Source organism: Furipterus horrens, unplaced genomic scaffold (assembly GCF_987537825.1).
Source record: "Furipterus horrens unplaced genomic scaffold, mFurHor1.1.pri manual_scaffold_6, whole genome shotgun sequence".
Classification (NCBI taxonomy): Eukaryota; Metazoa; Chordata; class Mammalia; order Chiroptera; family Furipteridae; genus Furipterus; species Furipterus horrens.
Window position 1 is genome coordinate 132,608,243 of NW_028327176.1, and position 12,300 is coordinate 132,620,542.

Consider the following 12,300-nt stretch of genomic DNA (forward strand, 5'->3'; position numbering starts at 1 on the left):
GCCACTATGGAGAACAGTATGGAATTACCTCTAAAAACTAAAAATGGAACTGCCTTTTGAACCAGCGATTCCATTGCTAGGATTATACGCGAAAAATCCTGAAACCCCGATTCAAAAGAACTTATGCACCCCTATGTTCATAGCAGTGCTGTTTACAATAGCTAAGTGCTGGAAACAGCCTAAGTGCCCATCTATAGATCAGTGGATTAAAAATCTGTGGTACATTTACACATGGAGTGCTATAGAGCAGAAAGAAAGAACTCTTGCCATTTGTGATAACATGGATGGGACTAGAGAGAATTATGCTTAGTGAAATAAGCCAGACAATGATAGAAAAATACCATATGATATAACCTAATACAGGAGACTAAGAAACAACACAAACAAATGAACTAAATTGAACAAGGAACAGAATAGCAGTCAATAGGGGGGAGAGGGGAGGAAGAGAAGGGGGATAAGTAAGGGAAAGGTTTAGTCAAAGAACATGTATAAATGACTCATGGACATGGACAACGGAGTGGGATATGACTGTGGGAGAAGGGGTGGGCTGGGTAGGGGGAGCAATGGGGAAAAGTGGAACAACTGTAATTGAAAACAATAATTTTTTTAAAAAAATATTATGTTGAGTAGTCTGGCTTTCATGCTATGGGCAATAAGGAACCTTTGAAAGATTTTAATGAGAGAAAATACCGTATTTTTCGCTCCATAAGACACACATTTTTTCCCAAAAAAAGTGGGGGGAAATGTCTGTGCGTCTTATGGAGCAAATATTGCGTCACAGACTATGATGTAAACTACCTGACCTGGGGTTCCCAGAAAACTAAAAGAATACTTGAACCTTAAAGTCTCTCCTCATTTCTTAATGACAGTGATGATGGTTCTTAATACCTCTGTTGACTGCTGTTCACTTTACATGGTTGAAATATTATTCTGTTATATTTTATTTAATACTTTAGTAGACCATTTGGTTCAGAATATTTTTTTTTCTTGTTTTCCTCCTCTAAATCTACATGTGTCTATGATCAGGTGTATCTTATAGTGCGAAAAATATGGTACTCAATCTCTGGAAAACCTGTGAGCCTTCAAACTCATCTTGAGGGTAACCCATTCTTTAAAATCCTTTCAGATAAGACCCACTTATTTCTAATTAACACATCGAATAGGTGATAAAGTGTTATGGAATTAGATATTAATAGTCATACAGTCTTTTAAATATACTAAAAAACACTGAATTGTACACCTTGAAGTGGTGAGTTTTATAGTATGTTAATTAATTTTAAGTTTTTAAAGTAAACCTAATTTTTTTTAATCCTAAAATCAGTTCTTCAGAGTGAAGAATGATGGAACCCCAGATACACAGCATAGATTAAATGTCAGCTACATACATATTGTTTAACATGTTCTATAGACCCAACAAAATGACTAAATAAAAGTACATCAAAATATTAAAACATAATTTCTTCTGATACTTGAATTTTTCTACTTTATAATGTATAGACTTTATAAAAAAAATTTAAATAAGCATTCATATTCCTTTATAAAAAATGAACAACTGAAAAGACATACCATTTCCCCAAGATTCTTGCTATTAACTTTAATGATGAAATGCCATATCCTTCTTCTTAACCTCAATGTAAAATTGACTGAATTTCACTGATTTGTTTCAAGTGAATTAATGCTGTATTTCTAAACTTCTATTTTCCACATTTCGTGGGTCAAAGAACATCATTCAGAAAACAAAACAAAAGCTTTACTGCTCACATCTGACAGCCAGACAATTAGTAGTGTAAGTTATTCTTGGACTTGGAATTTTACAAAAACAATTTTGCAAATGAAAATGTAGAAGAAACAGGAAACTACAGAGGACTGCTTTAATTAACTGGGAAAACAACTAGGGCAACTGTAAATCTGGTCCAAGTAAATTGACATCATGAATCACACTGCTATTTTAAAACCTCACCAGAGTTTATTACGCTGCTCTCGGTTATCCAAGTTTGGGATGAAAATAAATAGTATTGCTAAGTTAAATCTGCAGATGGCTAAACATCTAACTTTTAAGCATTATTTCATACCTGGAATGCCCTCAGCCCACTTCCGACAAAAATCTCTCTATAGAAATCTTTCCATATCTAATGTCAATTCCCCTATAAAATATCTTCAGTTCCTAACTAACTAGATGCAATGTATTTCTTCTCTAAACCACCATAGGACTTGTTTTAAATAGCAATCTTTAGGTTAACATTTTATCCATTACCAATCGTTCTCCGCCCCTACCCCATGAAGTAAAACATCTCAAAGGTGAGACCTTCTCCCCCGTTTCTAAGCAATGCCTGTACACCTGGCTCAGCAACTTGAACATGATAGGCACCAAAAAATTAGTTCAATTATAAACTATACTAAATGTTTACAAATGCTTTCACTTAAGAGTTGTTTTCTTCCTTCTATTTTATTCACCACAATGCTAAAAAACTGTAACTTGAATAAAAACAAACTAAAATGTTCTCACTGTTCCTGTGAACTAACTAGCAGGGCTGCCACTCTGGCTATGCACTTCACGTACAGCACAACCCGAGGGCTGCCAGTCACATCAGCTGCGAGAATGGCGCACCCTGCGGACGTGCAAAGAACAATACTTCCAACCCTGTGCAGAGGCTCTGTCTACCACAAGGGCAGAGCACACATGTGCACACACACATATAGATTACAAAACTTTATGTATATACATATGTGCATGTCATTTTTATTACAAAATGTTAGTTTATTACACACCCTGTCACAGAAGTGAAGATGCACTAGTAGTCCCACGGAGTACATACAGTACAGATAACTCTTTGTTTTGTGACTCTATAGTTAGTTACCCTTTGTTCAGTCACCATCCAAGTATACTACCTTCCTACCATCTTTCTAATCCTTAGTACATAGCTCACAGTCATCCTGGACTCCTGCCATCACTCATGACACATCTAATACTTTTCTTGATCTCGTTTCCACTGCTCTGCTTCACAGGACCTCAACCTCTCACTTTCTCTGGGTCACAACTTGAACCTTCTCATCATGCAAAACTATACCTCAGACTAACTCAAACATCCTATTCTCAATCACAGTCTTCCACGCTCCAATATTTAGTTGGCAAATAAAAACAACAAGAGATGGAAACAACAAGCATTCAGGCCACTTAGAAAGTGGTATTCCATTTGTTAAACAAATAAATATATATGTATATATTTATACATGTGATTTTCATTAGGGTAATTCCATCATTGAGAGGTTAAGTGAACATTCCCAAGCTACCCCCTATCATCCCAATAGCTGTCCATTTAAACCAGAAATAGAGGAGCAAATTTTATCTTAAGACAGGAAGTACTCTTACAGACATAATTCAACTTGGCTCGTGATAAAGATTCAACATTGAAGAAAGTAAATAAATTTTCAATAATGTGAGTGGTATCACTATAGAAAGGAGAGTTGAAGCTCTGGGAAGTTATAAGAAAGGTAGGGCCCCTTTTTCCTCCAAGGAAAGACAGTGAAGTTATGGTATGGTAGGAAGATAAACCACACAACCAAATACAGCAAATAGAAAGGTCTGGAGACAAGCCTATGAGAGATTACTCTGCAGAGAAAAATATAAGCTTACCGGTGTATAGATCTGCACATAAAGTGTAACATGCTAATCAAGACTAACTTCTCAAATAGCCTGTTTACCCAAAAACTAAAGAGAAAGCAAAATCTAAGTGGCAAACTTCAGAATAGCCAGAAGACTGGATGTTCTTGGGCTGTCAGACATTAAATTGTATGCTAAAGTCACAGTATTTAAACCAATATAAAACTATCACTGGAATGGAAAAATGAATCAATAAAGAAACACTGGTATAGAAAAGAATCCTTTATACAAAAAAAATTGATATAGCCAATTAAAAAGGAAATATAGATTAGCTAAATGGTATTGAGGCAACAGTTTAGACATCTAGAAATAAGTAAAACTGTCCCTTTTTTATTCCTTTTATCAAAATGTATTTCACATAGATTAAGTATTTAACTATGTAGATTAAACCATAAAAGTCCTAGAAAAACTAAAAGGTATTATAACAATTCTCAAGTAAAAATACCTTTCTTAAAATGACACAAAAGCCAAATATTAAAAACCAAGAGGTTTATAAACTTACCTACATAAATTTAAACTTGTGCCACAAAAAATAACAGAAAAAGTAAATACATATTTTTCAAAATGTTTCATGAAGTAATATTCCCAATAGACAAAAATTTCTCATAAGTCAGGATGAAAAATGATGAACACCCAACAGAAAAATGTGTAAGGATTTGAATGGGCAACTCACAGAAGAAATACAATAATTCATAGAGAAATGAAAAAATGTTAAATTTCATTAACAATTCACATAAATGCATATAAAAAGAGGTAAACAATTCATTTTACAATGTGCCATACACTAGTACAGCATTTTATAAATTAACCAACTTAGCATCTTCACAACAGCATCAACAACTAAGTCCTGTTATTAGACTCAACTAGAGATGAGAAAACTGAGAAAATTATCTAAGGTCTCTCAAGTAATAACTGATGGAACCAAAAAGGCACCATCAGTTAGAGTTAGGGTTCTTAACCACTATATCATATTGTCCCTTAAAATGCAAAAGTCATTTTTTCCTTCACCAATTAAAAAACATTAAATTCTCAAAACCCAGTGTTTAAGAGAATGTTCAGATTCTTACATATGGTTGTGAGAACTGTACATGCATTCAAACTTTCTGCAATTATACAATATTTAAAATGGGTATGCCCTCGAAGCCCGCATAGTGAACACAGTATAACCTGTAACCATCCCTTGTCCTTGGAAGCACAGCTCCTCCTACACTCCAAGTGGTACTGCTATCAGTGAGTTCCTGGCCTCCACCATCACTCTCCCATGAGTACATAACTCAGGCACAGCCTCTGGAGTCTTCCCTTAGATTGATTGATCTATGGATGTTGGAAGAAAAAGTTATCCTTCTGCTTGGGCTACAGTCCAGTTTGCCTACCAAGTGGAAAGAGTCTTCATGCAGAATGAGAGCAGACAAATAAAACAAAGAGAGAGAAAGAGAGCCTGGCCAATATCATTTGAGCCCACAGATCCAACCTGAAGCAAGCCAACCTGAAATTTAATTATTTGTGCTAATCTACTTCCTTTTTTATTTCAGTTACTTTAAGTTGGACTTCAGTTACTTGCAGTCAAAAGATTATAAATATATATTACAATTTCACCTCTAAGAATCTTCTTAATTATAAAATTGTACAATTGTGAAAGGGAAAAAGTATATGTATTCAAGATTGTCTTATGTTAGAAAAAAACTACCAAAAAATAAAAATGTCCATCAAAAGAGAACTAGTTTTTAAAAATCATAAAACTATTTCTCAAACTTACCTGATTAGAACCACTTGGGCACTTTTTAAAAGTACAGATGCCTTGGACCCTAGGAAAATCTAATTCATTAAGTCTCTGACAGGCTATTGGGATGAGTCATATATTTAACAAGCATCCCCTACAATTTTCACAATTAAAATAGTTTGGAAACCCCAAATTATGATGCATCCATACATATACAATGGTATAGCATTCAAACATTTATGAGAAAGGTATCTAAAACAAATTGCTAAGTGAAAAATAAAACAAACTACAAAATTCATGTAACATCTAATTCCTTTCATGCAAAATCATGTAATTTTCCATCTGTGTACATATTTGACCAGAGCACTCATTTTCAATGATAGGAGAGATACCACGATTATTCAGAATTTACTGAGACTGGATGGAGTCCCAACTCCCTAAAAACTCTGATACACATTCGATTTAAGAATCTATACTGTGAGTTGCTATTTCTAGTATGAATGTGTTACATTCCTCAGGAACAGACATAAGATTGAACACTCTGGCGCAGAAAAAAGTCTGAAATAATGTTCATCGAAATGGTAACAGAAGTTACTCCAATGATAGAAGGTCAGGTAATTTTTACCAGGCTTTAGTAACATTTTATATTATTTTAATTTTTATTTACAATGAATCAATATTTTAGAATTGGGGAGAAGAAAGATATTTGCATAAAAGAAAGTTAAACATTTTTAATCAAGTAATTTTATGATTATTAAATATAGACTTTCTGAAATGGGAAAATTCTTATCACCTTTCAAAATTAAAATGTTAAAGTACGGTAGTTGCTTTAAAAGGCATGAGTCTCTTAAAACAACTATTAGTCCATACAGCTAAAGAACCAGGGGAAAATGTAATTAAAATTCAACTGACAAGTAAAATAATAAAATAAAATTAGTCTTTTTCAACAAGAATTTTTTCAATCACAAAGAACAAAAAAAATGAAGAACTAACTTTATTCTCATACCCAAGGCAATGAATGATATAGTGACAGCAATACAAATAAGAAATAAATAGAATTTAACATTCTAAGAAAAACTAGATTCAATTCTTTTATTTTTTTTAAAGATTTTATTTATTTATTTTTAGAGAGAGGGGAAGGAAGGGAGGTAGAGAGGGAGAGAAACACTGACGTGAGAAACATCAATCGTATGCATCTCACATGCCCCCAACTGGGGACCTGGCCCACAACCCAGGCATTTCCCTGACCGGGAGTTGAACCGGCTGACCCCTTCAGGTTGCTGGATGACGCGCAACCAACTGAGCTGCTCAACCAACAGAGCCACATCAGTCAGGTCTCAATTCTTTTTCTTTTTTTTTTTAAGATTTTATTTATTTATTGAGAGAGAGGAAGGAGGGAGAAAGAGAGGGGGAGAAACACCAATCAACAACGTATGTATGCCCTGACTGGGAATCAAACCAGCGACCTTTTAGTTTACACGCTGACACTCTATCCACTGAGCCAAACCAGCCAGGGCAGATTCAATTTTTATATGCCAGTTATACCTCAATTTTAAAAAACTTTTAAAAAACTAGATTTGGGTCCAAATTTACTATTTCATTAATAAAAACACACTTTTACTTACAATAGAAAAAAATGGCAATTTTATTTTTCAAGGATAAAATATGACTTACCCCATCTAAGAGAGTATTTGATAAATGTATACGGAGATCTTTACGAAATGGGAATTCCAGATTTGAAACATGAAACACTGAATTATCTCTATCAATCATAAAAACTTCATTTGTGCCATCAATCAACATCATGTATCTGTAAATAAAACATTAAAAAGACAATATTAACAGCATAATTCAAGAATAGGATCATAAGAAATAATAAATTGTTTTTCCTCAGACTTAGAATAACTGCATGGAATAATGTTCACTAGATTCCTCCCTATCCCCTATCATTCAGATTAAAGTACCACAAATAATCTCTTTTTTTTTTAAAGTTCCCCATAAAAAACACAGGGTAGAGAGAAATCAAAGCTTTTCATGGAGACACTGATGTTCAAGAGCAACCTTATGACCCATCTTAGGAGAACAGTTCTCTAATTTTTATTATATCTTAAACATCAACATTTACAGAACACACATTATGTGCAATTAATTGCATTTTATGTATTACACTCACCCCTTTGTAGTACAAAAAAAGAAAGTGATTGCAAATGACTAGACTTCAAACTACTCAGTGCTCATTCTACCACATTACAGTCAGCAAAACAGCCCCTTCTCCTTGAATCAAAATTACAAGATAGCTAGGTATCACCATTTCAGGTACAATTATTACTTATTACTATCAAATTAAAATATTTTTATGCCCTAACTGTTGTGGCTCAGTGGATTGAGCACTGGCCTGTGAATCGAAAGGTCACTGGTTCAATTCCCAGTCAGGGCACATGCTTGTATTGCAGGTCAGGTCCCCAGCTGGGGGTGTGTGAGAGACAACCAACCGCACGTCAATGTTTCTCTCCCTTTCTTTCTCCCTCCCTTCCTCTTTGCTATCTATAAATAAATAAATAAATAAATAAATAATTTTTTAACTGAACTTGTTAAGCCCTAGCCAGGTAGCTCAGTTGGATAGAGCGTCATCCTGATACACCAAGATCCCCAGGCAGGACCGATACAAAACTCAACCAATAAATGCATAAATAAGTGGAACAACAAACTGACGTTTCTCTCTCTTTCTAAAAATCAGTAAATTTAAAAATTTTTTAAATATTTTTAAACTCCAGGGAGGAGGTCTATTACATGGATGTGGAAAAAGGTACAGGGGAATAAATGGTGATAAAAAAAATAAAATAAAAAAATTTTTAATAAAATAAAATAGAGACTTCCAGTCAAGATGGAGGTGTAGGTAAACATGGCTCACCTCCTCGCACAACCACAGCAAAAATTATAGCTAGACTACAAAACAAATATCACTCAGAAACATCAGAAAATCAAGCTGTATGGATGCCTGACAATCAAGGAATTAAAAAAGTCACATTCATCCAAATGGGTAGGAGAGGCAGAGACATGGAGATACACAGAGACAGAAGAGGTGGTCCCACACCCACATGTGGTAGATAAAAATTGGAAGGATACCTTGGGAGTGAAGGATCCCAGCCCCACACCAGACCACCCAGCCCAGGGTTCCAGTGCCAGGAACATAAGTCCCTATAACCTCTGGTTGTAAAAAGTCAGTGGGAGTTGGGGTGGTAAAAGAAAACTGCAGGATTCTCAGGAGTCTCCTCTTAAAGGACCCACAACAGACTTAGGACTTAGGTAGACACACTCTCTCTGGACTTCAGTACTGAGGCAGCAGCTTGAAAAGCACCAGTGGCATACAGGGAGAAACTTAAGTGTCTGACAACAGGGCTAGAGGCAGAGGACAGCTTCCTCCCAGACAAAACTCCAGAGGCCAGGCAGCAGCATTGTCCCCTTTCTGAGACCTCCCCCACACAGAACCACAGAACAGCAACACCATATTGGAGACTCCATCAACCTGGTTCACACAGGTTGCTCCTCCCTGACAATTACCTAAGGCTCTGCCCCATCCAACTTACCAGTGCACTTTTCTACAATAGGCCATGCTTCTAAGACAAGAAGTCAAAGCAGCTCTACCTAATACATAGAAACAAACACAGGGAGGCTGCCCAAACAGAGGACAAAGAAACATGGCCCAAATGAAAGAACTGATCAAAATTCCAGAAAAAGAACTAAACAAAATGGAGATGAGCAATCTATCAGATGCAGAGTTCAAAAGACTGGTTATTAGGATATTTAAGAAAATCACGGGGTACTTCAACAGCATAAAAAAGGCTCTGGAGAAATGAAGGTTACACTAAGTGAAGTAAAGAAAAATTTACAGGGAGCCAAGAGGGGAGTGGATGAAGCTTAGAAATCCAATCAATGATGTGGAATATAAGGAAGAAAAAAAAATTCAATCAGAACAGCAAGAAGAAAAGAGAATCAAAAAAATAAATAAAACAAGGAAAACCTAAGGAGCCTCTGCAAATACTTCAAACATACCAATATTCAAATCATAGGGGTGCCAGAAAGAGAACAGAAAAAGCAAGAAGTTGAAAATTTAATTGAAAAAATAATGAAAGAAAACTTCCCTAATTTCGCAAAAGAAATAGATATACAAGTCCAGGAAGCACAGAGTCCCACACAAGATGGACATAAAAAGGACCACACCAAGACACATCATAATTAATAGCCAAACATTAAAGATAAGGAGAGAATCTTAAAAGCAGCAAGAGAAAAGCAGATAGTTACCTACAAAGCAGTTCCTATAAGACTGTCAGCTAATTTCTCAAAAGAAACTCTGCAGGCTAGAAGGGACTGGCAAGCAGTATTCAAAGTAATGAAAAGTAATGCCCTACAACCTAGATTACTCTATCCAGCAAAGCTATCATTTAGAATAGAAGGGTAGATATAGTGCTTTCCAGACAAGGTAAAACTAAAGGAGTTCATTATCACCAAGTCATTATTATATGAAATGTTAAAGGGACTTACTTAAGAAAAAGATCAGAACTAGGAACATTAAAATGGCAATAAATTCACAACTATCAACAACTGAATCTAAAAAACAAACTAAGCAAACAAGCAGAACAGAAACAGAATCATGGATATGGCAATCATTTGGAGGGTTATCAGTTGGGAGAAGGAAGGGGGAGGATGGGAGAAAAGGTGAGGGATAAAGAAGTACAAATTGGTAGGTACAGAATAGACAGGGAGATGTTAAGAACAGTATAGGAAATGGACTCTCCTCCACACCCCCACTCTTATTAGGGATTTCTGGACCCAAGGGTAGGTAGGATGACGACCATGTCCAGCTTGAAGCAGCTAGAGGAGCTCAAGACCTTCGCCCATTGTCCTTTATAAGATTATAAAGGGTCTTAAGTCCGAGAGGGAGGGATCGTTAATTTTTATTGTTAAAATAATTAATCATTTATTTTTTTTAAAAAAAGAACAAGAATATATGAAAGGGTGAGGCGGGAGAGATTGTATGTATGACCCATGGGCAAGGACTTGGGGCGGGATTGCTGGGGGAGGGAGGGTGCTGGGTGGAGGGAAGGAAAGGGGAAAAAATTGAAACTATTGTGACAATATAATCAATAAAATATACTTTAAAAAAATAATGGCAAATAGTTAAAAGCTGGAAAAAAAAAAAAAAGAAATGGAGAAGCCAAAGAACTTATATGCATGACCCATGGGCATGAACTAAGGGGGTGGGGGAGGGGGTTGCCAGAAGAAATGGGAGGTACTCGGTGGAATGGGGCAAAGAGGGGAAGACTGGGACAACTGAAAGAGCATAATCAATAATATATTTTTTAAATAAAATATTTTTAAAGTCAAGCTCATGAGAATTTCTATTGGCCCTTATCTTCATTAAATCAATCGCTATATGGTGGGATTTACATAGTTTAGAATATATCATTCTTCAAGTGGCAATGTTATGACCAAGGTTTCCCATCAGTGGATCATCAAGAATGAATCTCTACTTCACACCATATATAAAAATAAACTCCAGACGGGTTCAAGTTCAGGAAATTACAGACTGATAGGCAATGCTACCAAATACATAATGGCAAGATTTGGGGTAAAAATGGAGACTACATCCAGGTACCAAACTAATCAAAGAATAAGAGAAAACTGACAGCAAGAAATTAGTAAGTTAAAAGTCACGGGTTTCAAAGGAACAGCATCACTTTAAGTTGTTTTTGTTTGTGGCTAAATGGAAGAGTAGAAGAGTAACAGTCTGAATGTACCACTGAGAATGAAGAAGAATGCTGAAAGCTCTGTCCAATATCCCACCCACGGGTTGTGTCAGAGACAAAGAAGCAACAACTGAAAGATGGGGCTGAATCAAGTTAAGGCCAAGGAATGGAAGAAACAAAAAATGAAGAGATGGAAGCTAACATAGTACATGACACCTAATATAACAGAAGATAATTTGCATCCCATAAACAAGTGTTCTACAGAGCAAAAGGACAGGTTTAGGCTAGGTGAGGAGAAACGAGAGCTGATTACAGTAAAAGAAGTGTGCAACAACAGGCTGAAGAGCAGCAAGGAGACCTAAGGGGCTACATTTTGGGACCGGATTGGATGCATGCTGTTACCAATGTTTTCAAAATAATTAGTCCCAGCAGGCCCCCATGGAGAAGATGGAGAACTCAGGACCTTGCTGCATGTTGAAATAGCTATAGCCCTCCTACAGCTGGATTGTGGAGACTCAGATTTCACTAGGGAAAATAGAATCCGCCTCAGCCTGGACTAAGTGTGCATCTGAGAGACTGCTAGACCAACTGCTAGGCCAGTAGGCCGAAAGACAACAGGAATCCTTAGTTCCCAAAGCCCTCCTGTACATGCTTTTCAAAAACAGCAACTCCTGATGGACAGGGAGAATCTTGGCTTCTTGGAAGAAGTCAGCCTTGCCCCTGGATTGTGTTTCAAAAGAACTTAAGTCAACATAAGGAAAGGTCAAATAAAAAGCAACTGTGGTATCTTCTGCAATCCATCGTGTTGTTAAAGGCCCTAAATCAGCATTTTACAAAACTTAATATGTACTTTAAAAAGCATGTCATAGTAAATTAAATTAGGGAAATACTTTATATTTCTTTGAGAAAGCAAAGATACATATTAGGAATATTTAAGGTTATAAAAAAACACATAATAAGTCTATTTATCTTATTTAGGCCATTTTTTACTAAACTTAATCCTAATATGTTAATATTTAGCAGAGTAAGTGTTCTATATTTACAATTTGAGGAAAGTTGACTTATGGTAATAAACTTCAGAATTCAGAAACAAGAAATGGTTTGTCTCTTCTGTTCATATGATTATGACAGAAATTATATTTCCCTTTTCACTGGGTGTCCAGAAGCTCATA

General features: G+C 35.8%; 1 protein-coding gene across 2 annotated transcripts in view; it reads right to left on the minus strand.

Annotated features, from left to right (window-relative positions):
- RNGTT (RNA guanylyltransferase and 5'-phosphatase) overlaps positions 1 to 12,300 on the minus strand; it is a 263,048-nt gene that overhangs the window by 179,787 nt on the left and 70,961 nt on the right. For both annotated transcript variants that reach the window (XM_090279662.1, XM_090279663.1), the window contains exon 9: positions 7,056 to 7,191. In XM_090279662.1, the coding sequence (XP_090135788.1) occupies positions 7,056 to 7,191 (136 nt within the window). The remainder of the gene's footprint in view (positions 1 to 7,055; positions 7,192 to 12,300) is intronic.